The following is a 17103-nucleotide window of genomic DNA, read 5'->3' on the forward strand; positions in this document are numbered from 1 at the left end:
TTAAAATTTTAGGGTAAAACAAAAAAAAAAAAGGGTAAAAAAAGACAAAAATAAAGAAATAAATTAGAAAAATGAACCAAAACGAAAAAATAAAAATTTAAGATAAAAGTAAAAAAAAAAAAAAGGCCAAAATACCAAAAAAAAAAATTAAAATTTTAGGGTAAAACAAAAAAAAAAGGGTAAAAAAAGAGACAAAAATAAAGAAATAAATTAGAAAAAATTAAAGTTTTAGGGTAAAACAAAAAAAAAGGGTAAAAAAAGAGACAAAAATAAAGAAATAAATTAGAAAAATGAACCAAAACGAAAAAATAAAAATTTAAGATAAAAGTAAAAAAAAAAAAAAGTTAGAGAAGGATTAAAATGAAGGAATAAATAAATTTTAGGGTAAAAGAGAACAAAATAAAAAAAAAAAAGGTTTCAGAGGAAGAATTAAAAAATAGGTCAAAAGAGGATAAATGAAGAAATAAATAAGTTTTAAGGTAAAATAACTAGAACGAAAAAAAAAAGATTCATGGAAAAAGTTTAAAAAAAAAAGTCAAAATGGAACAAAATGGAGAAATAAATAAGTTTTAGGATAAAAAGAACAAAAAAGAAAAAAAAATATTGGGACAAAAATTAATAAAAATTTGTCAAAAAATGGTTAAAACAATGAGATAAATAAATTACCCTCAATGGTTCATTGGTAAATTATAAGATATGCTGACAGTCTCCAATTGCCAGCTAGCTAGCAGCGATAACCTGATAGGCGGGTCTTCGGCCATAACTTGATAGGTTATGATCCATAACCTGAGAGATTACACCGATCACAAGCTGGTTTCGACCGACCATCGGTCATAACTTGACAGGTTATGATCCATAACCTAACAGATTAAACCGGCCAACGGCAGGTCTCCGGCCATCACCTGACAGGTTATGATGCATAACTTGACAAATTACACCGGTCACCGGCGGGTCTCCGGTCATAACCTGACAGGTTATAATGCATAACTTGACTGATTACACCAGCCACTGGCAAGTCTATGGCCATAACCTAACAGATTACACCAGCCAACCTGACAGGTTATGACCCATAACCTAACAAATTACATCAATCGTCGACCTCTTGTCACCGGCGTCAATCATAATGTGATCGATTAAGTTATGATCTCTAATCTATACGTATTTTAATCTTTTCAATTTGTGATGAAAATATTTCACATAAATAAAAAGAAGTAGAGTTTTTTAAAATGATAGAATTAGGAAGTTTGATGATTATGGGATAAAACATTATGGTCTCGTTCATTTCACCGATTCGAGTTTTCAGTTTTAGGTTTCTACAGTAAAAAGCTCTCAGAAAATGTCACATCTAACTTTTTTTGTTACAGTAAAAAGCTCTCATAAAATGTCACATCTCAACTCGAATTGAAAACTCAAATCCGCGAAGTGAACGAGACCATAATTTTCTCAATAACAATTAACAAACTGAATTATTATAAATTTACTGTAATTTATTACTGATAGACAATCATTTTCGTAATTTTATAAAATTTCAACCATTTACTATTAAATAACTCAAAAACTATAATTTTGCCCGTATCATAGTATCCCAAAATAATATTATATTAAGAGAAAATTAGATGGATAGTCTATTTTAATATTTCTTCAATTAATGGCCGAATTTTTTAACTACTAATTAACAATATACAATAGTTTATCATTTAATTTTTCATTTACAAACCAATCTATCAATGATTTACTAATGGTTTATCATTACTAAAGCAATACATTATTGATTGAAATAGATTAATATCTGATTGATATTAGTTAGTCAGTAATAAGCCATCAAATTAATCAATGACCTACCGTAAGTGCTCTTCCCGAGCATAGTCCCTTCTTCTAAGCACGTGTGCTTCTCAATCACAACATGTCAACACATTCATAACCCATCTCCAGAAGCAGCGAAACAAATTGTCGCAAAGTGCCAAATTAGGGAGAAAGTTCTGACCCTAAGAAGATAGTTTTAAAAAAGATAAATAAGTATATTAAATAGATAACTAGAACTACTACAGCTATAATAGCGGTGATAATGACCATGATGATTTGATAATGTGGTGGTTGGAAGAAGGCTGGAGAGGATGGGAAGGTGAAGATATGAACAACAAACGTAGACCACTAATACCAAACAGTTCTAATAGAAACAAACCTATTTGCAATGAATGATTTGACTGTTGTTCCCTTCATATTTGGACACTCCACTCACTAATAGAATATGAATTCCGCAAGGCCCGCAGGAGGAGCCCACCTTAATGGTGATGTTTATCACCGTATTGTCCCGAGAATTTTTCTTCTTGTCTGAAGAGTTTCAGTTGGTGGAAAAATCATAATCTTGATCAACAATCATAAAGATATCCTACTAAGTATCATTCATCAACTAAATCTATCTACCAAGTGAAAAGATCTTTCGGTTCGAAAAATAGTTGGGATGTCTGAAAGGAAAGCAGCTTTGGAATGTGCCAGTGCCACTGAGGATTCCATCTTTTACTTTCCTTTTCTTTTTACTCCACAGAAATTTGTTCCAACACATTATCCGTTTGGATGCTTGGAGACAGCTTACGTGCTAAATCAACATGCAACGCATGGCCACCCTGGATCACATGTAAAATCAAACAGGCAGCTTGATTAATTATATTGTCGACATTGAACTACAAGCAGAATTTAAACATGAAAATAGAAGAAATATATATAATATCAACTCTGTCTCTTTCCTTGTCAACTCAAAAACATTTCCAATGCAAATACTTAATTACGTAGAAAATGAAGCATCAAGAGGAAACTAGTCTAGTTTAAGGCTACTATTAACATAAAGAATCACACAACTTATTTAAAAAAAAGCGAAAAAAAGAACAAATCCAAACCAAAATGATCAAGTGCTACTTTGGCTGTATCCTCAAAGGGAACAATCATTTGGACTATTGTCTCTTGGACCATGTAAATTTATTTTGAGATAATTGAATGCTACCTTGATTAAACACTTATTGGCTGTAATACAAATAGAAGATAATCAAAGATCAGAAGATTTTAGGTCATTTAGAAGAGAGCACGGGAAAACTATTTACTTCTTCGATTCCACAGTACAGATTACACCAAACTCTATAATATGCAGTTCTTTTCAGTCTCTTACGTTTATATTTTGTTATAACTGTAGGTTTTTAGGGCAGAAAAGAAAGTATATTTCATTGATTAATTCTTGTACAAGGATTACAGTTGTTGAAATATTCAGTGATTAAAGGCACCAACTGTTAGGGATTAAATTAGCACGTAAATATGGAAAGATTAGAATTAGTCAACTACTAGAAATCAGGAAAGAAATCAGTATAGGCTAATTTAGTTAGTTTCCTTTTATGTTCCTTATTGTAATCCTATTTAAATGTATACTCTCTAAAGGTTGAATGACATATTTTTCAATTCTTCTCATTACCTACATTTACATGGTATCATAGCCTCCTCTGATTTCCTGAAAAACCCTAAGCCGTCTACCACCAAAAAACACCATGTCTGATGCTACTTCTGAAATCACTCCATTATCCGTCTCCCAACCAAAGGTGTCCGAGTCCTTAACCCATCCTAACTCTAATTCAAATTCACATTCTGTCCAAATTACAACCATCCGGCTAAATGGAGATAATTTCCTGCGCTGGTCACAATCTGTACGGATGTATATCCGTGGCAGAGGTAAGATCGGGTATTTAACTGGAGACAAGGAGGAACCTTCAAGTGACGAGCCCACACACTCTGTCTGGGATGCAGAAAATTCGATGGTGATGACATGGTTGGTGAATTCCATGGAGGAGGATATAAGCTCAAACTATATGTGCTATCACACAGCAAAGGATCTTTGGGATAATGTCAACCAGATGTATTCGGATCTAGGAAATGAATCTCAGGTTTATGAGATCACGCTGAAGCTTGGTGAAATTCGCCAAGGAGACGACAGCGTTACAAAGTACTTCAATACTCTGAAGCGGCTTGTTAGGCTCTGGGTACCTGCAACACGAATTCACACACGACAAGCACAAGAACACCACAGATAGACTACTGAAGGATCCTCAACCAAAGGATCCTATTCATTAATCGTTTCCGGAATCACCACGAGCTCAGCTCGGCCAGGAATACAAAATGGTAAAAAGCAATATTCTCTCAACGTGTCCTACTCTCTCCCCGATCCTCCCTTAAGAATCCCCTCACTCCGTTGTAACCGTCCTACTCCCTAGGCTAGCCTAACTACCTAAGCCAGCTCAGCAACTAACTCACGCACTCACATCCCTTCCCCAACCAAAGACGTTGCGAGCTCCTCTAGAATACATCCGTTCATATTTATTCTTCTTAGGCTCGGGTGTAACACGGCTCTGGCAGGATCTCAATCTGTTTAGTGATTATGAGTGAAAATCCCCTGAAGATGGCAACCATTACAAGAAAACTATTGAAGATAACAGGATCTTCAAATTCCTCATTGGACTCAATGTTGAGTTCGATAAGGTTAGAGGGAGAATTATCGGTAGGAAGCCACTGCCCTCCATTGGAGAAGTCTTTGCTGAAGTGCGTAGGGAGGAGAGTCGCCGTCTTGTTATGCTTGGAAAAAAGACGTCAAGCAGTCCCATTGAAAACTCAGCACTGATTGCATCGGAGGCAAACGTGAGCAGGTCTATTCTGAGAAAGAATGAAGAAAAGCCCCGTGTATGGTGTGACTATTGTAACAAGCCTCATCACACTTGTGAAAATTGCTGGAAGATCCACGGGAAGCCAGCAAATTGGAGGACAATTGAAAATTCAACCGAATTCCCTCTGCACATGAAGCTGAAGCTGTCCCTTCTATTCCCTTTAGCAAAGAGCAGATGGATCACCTTCTGAAGCTACTGCAATCCAACTCTGGATCATCTGGTACTCCTAATGCTTCTCTGGCCCACTCAGGTAGTAAACCGGATGCCCTATCCTGTCATTTAAATCTAAGTTCTACTCCCTAGATCATTGATTCAGGAGCTTCTGATCATATGACCAGTTTTTCACATTTGTTCCATACTTATGTTCCCTGTTCTGGCCTAGAAAAAATCAGGATAGCTGATGGTTCTTTTCCACCCATTGCGGGTAAAGGTCTGATCAATTTAACAAAACATATAGCACTCAAATCTGTACTTCATGTCCCGAAACTTGCTTGCAATCTTCTATATGTTAGTAAATTGTCTAGAGATTCTAATTGCCGTGTTGTGTTCTTTGAATCTCACTGTGAATTTCAGGAGCAGAACTCGGGGAGGATGATTGGCAGTGCGAAGAGGATGGATGGTCTTTACTACTTTGAAGATGGACTTTCCAGCAATAAAAAAGCTCAAGGCTTGAGAAGTATTAGTTCTATCCCTATTAGAGATCAAATAATGCTTTGGCACTATAGGCTAGGGCACCCTAGTTTCCTTATCTAAGAAAAATGTTTCCTGATTTGTTTAAAGGACTGGATTGTTCTTCTCTTTATTGTGAAAACTGCATTTTATCAAAGAGTCACCGTTCTAGTTATCCTTTGAAATCTTATCAAGCCTCAGGGCCATTTTATTTAATCCATAGTGATGTGTGGGGTCCCTCGAGGATCAAAAAAATGTTTGGCAAAAGATGGTTTGTTACTTTCATTGATGACCACACACGTTTATGTTGGGTCTACTTAATGCGTGAAAAATTAGAAGTTGGAAATCTTTTTAAAAATTTTTATACGATGATTGAAACACAATTTCAAACAAAAATCTGCATACTCCACACAGATAATGACACTGAATATTTCAATGAAGTGCTAGGAAGTTTTTTAAAAGAAAAAGGGATTCATCATCAATCCACTTATGTTGATACACCTCAGCAAAATGGTATTGCTGAGAGAAAAAATAGACATTTACTTGAGGTTTCACGTGCCCTCATGTTTTCAATGCATACTCCTAAATATCTACGGGGAGAGGCCATTCTAACAACTTGTTACCTAATTAATAGAATGCCTACCGTGTGCTAAATTATACTACTCCGTTTGAGTATTTTAAAAAACAATCCAACTTCAATCTAATAACAAGACTCCAGTCCAACCTCCCTTTAAAGGTCTTCGGTTGCACTGTCTTTGTGCATTTACCAAGTACAAATCAATCAAAACTTGACCCTAGAGCTGAAAAATGGGTCTCTATAGGATATGCTCCAAATAAAAAGGGGTACAAGTGTTTTAATCCAAAAACAAAGAAAATTTTTGTCAGTATGGACGTTACTTTTGTTGAAAAACAACCTTATTTTAACAATAATTTTCTTCAGGGGGAGAAGGAACATGTTGAAGAAAATTTTTGGGAAATTCTTCCAACTCCTTTACCTAAACCAATTACGGCTGATTCATCACTCATGTCAAAACAAGATCCGAATAATAGTGATGTACCCAACCTAAGTGTGCCAAACTTAGTTGACTCGTTGACAGGGGGAGAAATACTACCTACGGTTTCAAGAGAGTCTAACTCAGAGCTTCTGATTTATTCCAGGAAAAGAAATCATCAAAGAGGAAGAGATCCATCTATCATCATAGCACAAGATCAATCAAAAACCCCGAGTGATGAATTCCTAAAAGGATTAGGTACACAAATTCAAACCTTGCCAACCATTCCTCCTTCTTATCATCTATTCCTGAGTCTAATGAAATTGATATACAGCCTCGGGATCTTGATATCCCTATAGCTCATAGGAAAGGAACCCGTTCTTGCACCATTCATCCTATTGCAAAATATCTCTCATATAACAAAGTTTCTCGTAATTATAGCGCTTTCATTTCAAAAATCTCAAACTTGAGTGTTCCAAGAAATATTCAGGAAGCACTTAATGATCCAGATTGGAAATTGGCAGTGATGGAAGAGATGAATGCTCTTAGAAAAAGTGGAACATGGGAAGTAGTGGATCTGCCCAAAGAAAAGAAAACTGTTGGTTGCAAGTGGGTATTCACCATAAAATGTAAAGCCGATGGAAGTTTGGAGAGATATAAAGCGAGGCTCATAGCAAAGGGAATTTACACAGACTTATGGGATTGACTACCATGAAACATTGCTCCTATAGCAAAAATGAATTCAATCCGTGTACTGTTGTCATTGGCAGTCAACTCCAATTGGCCCTTATATCAATTGGATGTAAAAAATGCCTTCCTAAATGGCGATTTGGAAGAAGAAGTTTTTATGAGCTTACCACCTGGTTTTGAAGACAAGTTTGGCCAAGGAAAAGTTTGCAGACTTAAGAAATCCCTGTATGGTCTTAAACAGTCTCCTAGAGCGTGGTTTGAACGCTTTGGGAAAACTGTGAAAGACTATGGATACTGTCAAAGTCAAGCAAACCACACCATGTTTTATAAACATACTGAAAAGGGCAAACTATCTATTCTAATTGTTTATGTGGATGATATAATCATGACAGGAGATGATATAGAAGAACTAGCAGGGTTGAAGAAGAGACTTGTTGATAACTTTGAAATCAAAGATCTTGGAGCACTTAAGTATTTTCTCGGGATGGAGTTTGCCCGATCTAAAGAGGGTACTTTTGTAAACCAAAGGAAATATATCATTGACCTACTCAGAGAAACAGGACTTCTTGGCTGCAAGACTGCTGAAACTCCAATCGAGGCCAACTTAAGACTTGAAGCTACTAAACCCGAGGAAGTAATCGACAGAGAAAAATACCAACGACTGGTGGGAAAACTCATCTACTTATCACACACACGTCCAGATATTGCATTTGCAGTAAGTATGGTGAGCCAATTCATGCACTCACCAGGGCAGGAACACTTCAACTCTGTCTATAGAATTTTAAGATACCTAAAGGGGACTCCAGGAAAAGGTTTGCTGTTTAAAAACGATGGACATTCACAAATTGAAATTTACATCGATGCAGATTGGGCAGGAAGCATGACTGATAGACGATCAACTTCAGGCTATTGTACGTTTGTTGGGGGGAACCTTGTTACTTGGCGAAGCAAAAAACAATGTGTAGTTGCAAGAAGTAGCGCAGAAGCCGAATTTAGGTCACTGGCTCATGGAATTTGTGAAGTAATTTGGATAAAGAGGCCCCTTGAGGACTTGAAGATTTATCCTGGTTTACCTATAAGGGTCTATTGCGACAATAAAGCTGCTATCTCAATTGCTCATAACCCAGTTCTCCACGACAGAACCAAGCACATTGAGGTGGACAGACATTTTATCAAAGAGAAAATAGAAAACGGCCTAATTTGCATACCCTATGTTCCGACTACTGAACAAGCTGCTGATATACTCACTAAAGGACTGCACAAAAAGGAGTTTAACAAGTTGATAAGCAAGCTAGCTATGGAAGACATATACAGGCCAGCTTGAGGGGGAGTGTTGAAATATTCGGTGAGTAAAGGCACCAGCTGTTAGGGATTAAATTAGCATGTAAATATGGAAAGATTAGAATTAATCAACTACTAGAAATCAGGAAAGAAATCAGTATAGGCTAATTTAGTTAGTTTCCTTTTTTGTTCCTTATTGTAATCCTATTTAAATGTATACTCTGTAAAGGTTGAATGACATATTTTTCAATTCTTCTCATTACTTACGTTTACAATAGTATTTATAAGAAAACTATCCTATAGGAATGGGAAAGTATATCCCACAGAAAAAGGAAACTAAATCCCTAGAATGAATGAGATCCTTATCTCAAGGAATCTCTTTAAAAATTGAAAAGATAAACTACTTTCCTAATTTATCTCTAAGCCCCCATTAACCGGATTGGCACACATCCGGTCCATAACTTTAGCCTACTTTCTTGATTTCTACAACAACAATTTGGACAAACTCTGCAAAGCGCTTGCTAAATCCATCCCTACGTTGTGGTTGCAGTCTCAATCACTGCAACCAGATTCACACATCTGCTCACAGATGCACCAAAGGGGGATAAATTTATCCAAATAAACCCAAAAACAAAAGGCAATACAGGAAAAAAGAAAGAAAAAAAAAACGAAATAAAGAATAGCAATTAAAAAAAGTTCAAACATTGTTGCGTTTGTCATAGGAAATTCATTCAAATTCAAATACGAATATGAAGAGCGAAAGATCTCAAGAGTGAGTGCACCTTCCATTCTGACTTAATTTTAGAAACTAAAAAGATTGACTGCGACCCACTAAGCACATACATTAAAAATATGGTTCATAATCTAGTAACCAAAGAGGGAAGGAAAAGGGAAAAGCATGGAGACGTGCCTTGTAAACCACTATGTGCGCCACTGGAAGCCCTTGACTGCCAAACCTTGCGAAAAGAGAAAGATCACCAATAAGATCTAAGACCTTATGACGACAAGGTTCATTGTCGAAACGAAGCAAAGGATTCAACCAACCTTTACTAACACTGCAAAATAAAAGGAGAAAATATTAATTAGCTGAAGAACTTTGTTAGATAGCTACTTGCTTTTCACAGTTTGGTTCATAGATTCAGAACCATAATTCATAACCATTCTCGGTTTACGTGTGTTTTTTGTGAGAGAAAATACTGTAGCGAGCCACGAACCATGATCCGAACCATGGTACAAATCCTTACTCCAAACGCAGTGTCGCTATCATTCACCTTTGCATAATGTAGGGAAACAGATAGTTTGGTTGACACTAATATCTCATAATACATAAACTATGAAGCATCTGACCTACAAACGAGTGCATTTTCTACCCCGCCTCCTTTTATGAGTCCCATATTGCGCATTTTCTCCACCTGTAACAAATTCCCAATATGTGATCATCATCATCAGCAGCAATTTAAATAATATCTTGCTCATTAATAAAAAGTGGGAAAGTTTTTCCTACTTCACATATGAAATAACTAGATGGATGTGCAAAGCATGTTACAGACATTGTTACATTTCCTGTGCTTGCAATCCTTTTTTATAGTGACATCATTTGCTTTCATTGGGCATATATATTCGGTTTTGTGGATAAATAGTTTAGCAGATAAAGTAGGGTGATTAATGCTACGTTTGGAGTAAGGATTCGTGCCATGGTTCGGATCATGGTTCGTGGCTCGCTACAGTGTTTTCTCTCACAAAAAACACACGTAAAACGAGAATTGTTATGAATCATGGTTCTGAACCTATGAACCAAACGTCCACTAAAATTTTATGTTGGTGATGGTGCTTTGTTCCATTTTTCAATATATTCAATTTACACCCAGAAAGAAAGGGGGAAATTACTTAGTGATTATAAGTGTTCTAAGATGTCGATAATATAAGTGAAGAGAAACAAAAACAATTAGCAAAGACCTGAGTTGATTTAGAGAAAACGGCCTGGAAATATTTTGTTTTCGAAACAAACAAAAACCGTTGGCATGCATATAGACAGATGGACTACGACTTTAGCTTATAAACTACACATTGTTGCTACGCAAAACAATTAGCAAACACCTAAGTTGACACAGAGAAAAAGGCCTATAAAACTTATGCTTCAAACAAAAACAGCAGCATGCATATAAATGGATGAACAATTTTATTTCTTACAGATTCACACATTGTTATTAGGCACAGGTTAGCGAAGAATGGCCACAGATGAATAGAGCTACATCTAATTGTAATACATTTCCATTCCGTAACTTCCAAGCTATCATCGGTAATTAAGATCACAAAGATCCAAGACTACCTGCCTTTCCTTCTTGAAGAAACTAAAAGCTTTTCAATATAGTACTTAAAATTAAGTATCTTATCAGGTTATACAAATTATGATATAAAGATAAACATGATTCATAAAGCTCAAGTTTAAAGGCTATCTTGTACTCCAAGAATCAACTCTGTACACCATTAAGGGATTTTCACCATTTTTATTATATGCATTGAGTTGCTGATGAGAGAGTGTCAAACGTCAAAACAAAGAGAGAAAAACAATAAAAGACTACTGATGTAGATTTTAGAATTGACCTCCTCATAAATGCAGAAAGTTCTTGATGGAGCTATCTGCTTGGTGTAATGAGAGTTGTCAAAGTGAGCTGAAGAAAACCACTGGTAGCCAATAGCAGGCACCTGCTATAAAATATGTTAATTCACTAACTACTAAAAAATAATGTTATAGACTTCAATAAACTAGTGTTAGCAAGTTTAAAGCTTAATCTTTATAAACAAGCATCTACTTAGTTTTAGGTGCTGTAGAGGTTGGCACAAATACAAAACGCTGATACCAGCCACAAAAACAAAAATTCTAATTCCAACTACTTAAGGTGGGGTTATACAAATTTCTTCAATAAACTAGTGTCAGCAGTTTAAAGCTTAATCTTTATAAACAACAAGCATCTACTTAGTTTTAGGTGTTGTAGAGGTTGGCACAAATACAAAGCGCTGATACCAGCCGCAAAAACAAAAATTCTAATTCCAACTACTTAAGGTGGGGTTATACAAATTTCTTCAATAAACTAGTGTCAGCAGTTTAAAGCTTAATCTTTATAAACAACAAGCATCTACTTAGTTTTAGGTGTTGTAGAGGTTGGCACAAATACAAAGCGCTGATACCAGCCGCAAAAACAAAAATTCTAATTCCAACTACTTAAGGTGGGGTTATACAAATTTTGCCAATCAGCGTTTAAAATAGACAGAAGTGACAACTATATCTCTAGGGAAAGAAGAAGAAGAAGAAGAAAAAAAAAGGCCAATGTATCATCTTCTCTCTCCAATGAATGGTTTTTTTTGCTATCTCTCTATTCTTTCAATTTGAAACTAATCAATGGAGCCACTACTGGATGCGTCAGTTATCATTCTAAACGCAAACTTGTAGCTACAAAATAGATGTTTCAAAAGGGAAAAGTACGCTACTATCAAGAAAGTTATCCACTTGCCAAATGGAGAAATTTCAATTCCACCTAATTAGACAAAGGTCTAGGAAAAAAGATTCTAGCGTGTCAAGAAAGAACATTCAGATATGTCTCTTTTTTTTTTTTTTTTTTTTTTTTGCGCTTTACATTAGCTGATCTGAATTTGAAATGAAAATTTTCTTTTGCATGCCTAATAGACCAGAAAATTCAAAATCCAATTATCAATTCCACCCGCTTAAAAATACCACAATAAGGATGAAAGCTTAACTACCACATGTTTAAGATCCCTACTTGCAAAATACTACTTAATCATAGGGAGACTACTCCATAGATATTGTATTCTTTAGAATATAAGCTTAGATTGGAAGACCATTATATTTCAGTTCAATGATGTATCCTGATATCTTGAATAATTTAAATATCTATGCAAATCCACCTGATAAATAAGATTAACATATTAAAAAAAATAAAAAAAAATAAAAAACAAAAAAAAAAGTCCAATATTATGCTAACAAGGTCAAATGAAAAAAAAAAAAAAAAAAAAAAAAAAAAAAAAAAAAAAAAAAAAAAAACATATGAAAAAGTCAACCCAAATAATGGATCGACCAAAAGTAGTGCACATAAATCCTTCACATTTCTTGCCATTTGTAAGAAAGTTTCCTATGGGGTATAATATCAGTGTACCTGTGGAAAACTAATCCCATAACTGATAAAAATTTTAGGGGATGGAAATGCAGCCACAAAAGAACCATTCTTCCAAATGTGCACAGGTTCATTAATATGTGCTGCCATCTTTTCACAAGTGTTGCTACACTCATCCCTTGCCACCTTTAAACCAACTTGCTCTATTGCCCCCACCCAATCACTTGCTGATCCATCAAAAATTGGAACCTGCACAAGACCCATCAAACGTTAACACTTCTCAGTTCTTTTGTCATCAGAAAAAAATAAAAGCACTAGCTACCATAGAATTGTGTCCCTAAATGTTTCTCATCAACTCATTGAATAATCAAGCAATTCAATCTCCAAATACACATACAACTGGCTAAATTTTGGTCATTAGCTTAACAAACAAGGTTATCGATAAGGCCTCTTTTGAAGCTTGTTATGCAGATCAAGCATTTTAGCAGTTAACTAAGAAATGTTCTGCAAAGCAGAAGTCTTTTGTGTAAGGATCTCTACAACAATGGTTCAACTAAAATAAAGATTAAGAGGATATATCAAAGTTAGCGCCGTAATTCCACTTCAAAATACAAAATTTTTTCAAGATGCAAACCTCAACATCGCGATCTTCGGGGTCCGAATTTTCTATCTCGATCCGGCAATTGTCAACTCCCATGCCTTCCAAAGCCGAAAGCAGGTGCTCGATGGTTCGGATTCTGATTCCATCTTTACAGAGCGTTGTGCAGAGAGGCGATTCATTGGCATAATCGATTGAAGCGGGAATCACGTTTGATCGGAAATCAAAGTACCTCCCTACTCCGGCGAGCTCCGGCCATAACTTCACCGTTGAAACCTTGCCGGAGTGTAGAGTCTTCCCGGTCAGCTCTATACATCCCACCAGAGTTTGCTGAAGCCTACCGGTCTGCAATGCATTCAAACAAAAACGCAAAGAAACAAAATTAAACCAAAAGGAAAATGCCGTTCCGTTTGGTTTCCGAGAAAATTAACACGAAAATGAACTCCCTACACTACATTTCCAGACACTGGAACCTGCAAAACGAAAACAATCGGCATAACCTAATTCACTGCCATAATCAGCATTTTCCTTCTCCGAATAGCTCGCAACAAAACACGTACATACGCGAACATATATGTGTGTGTATATATACAATATAAAGGCTAAAAATTTCACAAAAGAGAGACTTCGATAGAGGGATTACAGATTTCCAAGAGATGAATTTGGAGGACTTGAAGAAGTTGAAAGCACTGGAGAGATTCATCAGTTGGAATTGGATGGCGGCGACCAAAAGAAATAAATAAATAAATAAAATCACTCAACTGTTGCTCACACCTCGCAGGGTCAGAGTTAGGTCCAAAACGACGTCGTTACGTAAATGACGCGCGAATTCTTCGTTATCTTTGAAAGCATACAGGTAAGGAAAAATGAATGCTATGCAAATTTCTCAACTGCTAAGAACTGATTTTTGCTCCGATTTTCATTTGATTCATAGGTTTATATATGCCTTCCGTAACAGCCAAGTCTCGGCGATTCTTCACGCAACTTCTGGAGTCGACAAAGCAGAAGAACCTCCGCAAAGGACAGGCCGTACACGCTCAAATCGTCCAGAGTAGTCGGTCTCCGTGCGTCTACTTAGCCAACAGCCTCGTCAACCTCTACGCCAACTGCGGCGACTTAACCAAAGCCGAGCTCGCTTTCGACAGCTCCGAGCGAAAAGACGTCGTCTCATGGAACTGCCTCATCAATGCCTTCTCTCAAAACGCGCCGTCGTGTTCCTCGCCGGTGAGGAAGCTTCTGAAGCGGATGAGGGAGGAGAACACCATGCCCGACGCCTACACTTTCGCTGCGGTTTTCGCTGCCGTTGACGACGACGTCGTTTTCTGCCGACAAGCGCACGCGCTGGCGATCAAGACGGATTGTTTTAAGGACGTGTTTGTCGGGAGCTCGCTTGTGAGTTTGTACTGCAAGTTGAGCCTTTTGTCGGATGCGCGCACGTTGTTTGATGAAATGCCGGAGAGAAATTCCGTCTCGTGGGCGACTATGATTTCCGGGTATGGAAAGGCTAGGATGGAAAGAGAGGCTTTGGGGGTCTTTCGAGCGATGAGGAGAGAGGAAAAGGGGTGTGATAATGAGTTTTGTTTCACTGGTGTTCTTAGTGCTTTGAGGGTTCCTGAAGTTTTGGATTGTGGGAAGCAAATTCATTGTCTTGCGGTGAAGAAGGGGTTGTTATGTTTTGTTGCTGTTGGGAATGCTTTGGTTACAATGTATGGAAAATGTGGGAGTTTGGATGATGCATTGAAAATGTTTCTGATATTGGATGACAAGAACTCTATTACGTGGTCTGCTATGGTAAATGGCTTTGCACAAAGTGGGGATTGTGAAAAGGCTTTGAGATTGTTTTGTACAATGCATGTTTGTGGGGTTACTCCTAGTGAGTTCACTTTTGTCGGGGTGATTAATTCTTGTGGCAATATTGGTGCAATTGAAGTAGGGAGACAATTACACGGCTATTCGTATAAGTTGGGATTCGAGTCGCAAATGTATGTGATGACGGCTTTGGTCGACATGTACGCGAAATGCGGTGGCATTGGTGATGCTCGGAAGGGGTTTGATTATTTGAAACATCCTGATCTTGTTTCTTGGACTTCTATAATTGGAGGGTATGTGATGAATGGAGAGAATGAAGAGGCATTGAGTTTGTACTGTAGAATGCAAATGAAGGGAATCGTGCCTAATGAACTGACCATGGCAAGCGTCCTGAAAGCGTGTGCGAACCTGGCTGCATTGGAACAAGGAAAGCAAATCCACGCCCGTGCGATTAAGTACGGGTTCAGTCTTGAAATCCCAATTGGAAGCGCGCTTTCTACAATGTATGCAAAGTGTGGGAGCTTGGAAGATGGTGACTTGGTTTTTAGAAGAATGCCAACAAGGGATGTAATATCTTGGAATGCAATGATATCCGGGCTTTCTCACAATGGGCTTGGTAACGAGGCATTTCAACTCTTTGAGGAGATGCTATTGGAAGGCACAAAACCGGATGCCATAACATTTTTGAATGTGCTCTCGGCTTGCAGCCACTTTGGGTTGGTAGACAGAGGTCGGTCCTATTTTGATATGATGATTCATGATTTTGGAATAGCGCTGAAGGTAGAGCACTATGCTTGCATGGTAGATGTGCTAAGTCGGGCTGGGAAACTGAGAGAAGCCAAAGAGTTTATAGAATCCGCAACCATCGATCACGGCATGTGTTTATGGAGAATTCTTCTAAGTGCTTGTCGAAACCATCGAGAGTACAAATTGGGGGCCTATGCTGGAGAGAAACTAATGGAGTTGGGATCACGAGAATCGTCGGCTTATGTTCTGTTGTCGAGTATCTACACTGCATTGGGCAGGAAAAAAGATGTCGAACGGGTTCGGAGGATGATGAAACTCCGAGGGGTGAGTAAGGAGCCTGGGTGTAGCTGGATTGAGTTGAAGAGTGGAGTTCATGTGTTTGTCGTTGGGGATGAGTTGCACCCACAGATTGGAGATATACGTTTGGAGATACGAAGGTTAAGTAAGCACATGAAGGGTGAAGGTTATTTGCCTACATCTGAATTTGCCCCTACAAATTCTAGCACTTTATTACATGATAAGTGCCCCATTGGGGCTATGCATTGATTTATTCCATTCTTTGGCCAATGTGGCTTATTCCACCATTTGGACGGAAATTTTCTTTTTTCTTTGCTCATGAAGTTTGAGGAATACTAATACAAGAGAAGTTTGCTGATTCGAGTTTTTAATTCGAGTTGATATGTAATTTTATGTGAGAGTTTTTTACTGTAGTAAAAAAGTTTGATGTGACTGTTTCTGAGAACTTTTTACTGTAACAAAACTCGAATCGGTAAAATGAACAAGGCCATAGAAAACACGGTTTTTTTTCTCCCTTTCCTTTTGTTGCTTAAATTCCAACTAGCTAGGAAAGAGGATGGTTGCTTTACTTTGATAATTGATACAATCTCATTTTTGGTGCAACTCTATACCATAGAAAGCGTGCAAAATTTCATAAAGAGTAATGTTAGAAACACCAACTCAAATCTCAATTTTTGTGTATCAATTAATGTGGCATGTAACTCAATCATATTTTTATTTGTCGATGCAAACTTTTTTATTAATTGACGTGATAATATTTTAAACATCTATTAATATAAAATGACAACTTACGTATCACATCAATTAGTATATAATAATTATTATTTAAATTGATGTCTCTAATATTATTTTTTTTATAAATGTAAAGCTATAAGGTAAAAATAAAAAATAAAAACATAAAACAAAACAAAAAAACAAAAATAAAACAAAAAAGTTGAACGGTTCTGTGGAGCTGCAGCTCCTCAGACATATGGGATGGGCCCATGTCTCTGAGAGACCCAAATGGGGCCACCCATGTGTTTTGAGGTGCTAAACGGATCCTCAACAATGCTCTAAAAGTAATAGTTGCATTAAGTCTAAGAAGAAAGGTATATTTTTATTTTCGATTGTATGGAATTAAAGCAACTTCAACAAAATTAAATTAAGAAGATAATTTTTGGGTTAATCTCACCGTTGTTCCTTAAATTTTAGTG

The 17103-nt window shown here is 37.0% G+C and overlaps 2 protein-coding genes across 3 annotated transcripts; one reads left to right on the plus strand and one right to left on the minus strand.

Annotated features, from left to right (window-relative positions):
- Window positions 1-1796: 1796 nt before the first annotated feature.
- Window positions 1797-13774, minus strand: LOC21384996 (probable UDP-3-O-acyl-N-acetylglucosamine deacetylase 2, mitochondrial). Of its 2 annotated transcripts, none has more exons than XM_024172674.1 (7): window positions 13701-13774; window positions 13094-13402; window positions 12502-12708; window positions 10934-11038; window positions 9677-9741; window positions 9240-9384; window positions 1797-2624 (listed from the first exon to the last, which is right to left on the minus strand). In XM_024172674.1, the coding sequence occupies exons 1-7, from the start codon at window positions 13758-13760 to the stop codon at window positions 2535-2537; spliced, it is 981 nt and encodes a 326-aa protein (XP_024028442.1). In that variant the 5' UTR covers window positions 13761-13774; the 3' UTR covers window positions 1797-2534. The 2 variants fall into 2 exon arrangements, with proteins under 2 accessions (XP_024028442.1, XP_024028443.1); XM_024172675.1 differs by having other exon boundaries at window positions 1799-2624; window positions 10934-11035.
- A 174-nt stretch (window positions 13775-13948) lies between these two features.
- LOC21384997 (pentatricopeptide repeat-containing protein At2g33680) lies at window positions 13949-16288 on the plus strand. Its single transcript, XM_010108769.2, has one exon. The coding sequence runs from the start codon at window positions 14000-14002 to the stop codon at window positions 16157-16159; it is 2160 nt and encodes a 719-aa protein (XP_010107071.1). The 5' UTR covers window positions 13949-13999; the 3' UTR covers window positions 16160-16288.
- The last annotated feature ends 815 nt before the right edge of the window (window positions 16289-17103 follow it).

Source organism: Morus notabilis, unplaced genomic scaffold (assembly GCF_000414095.1).
Source record: "Morus notabilis unplaced genomic scaffold, ASM41409v2 Scaffold2663, whole genome shotgun sequence".
Classification (NCBI taxonomy): domain Eukaryota; kingdom Viridiplantae; phylum Streptophyta; class Magnoliopsida; order Rosales; family Moraceae; genus Morus; species Morus notabilis.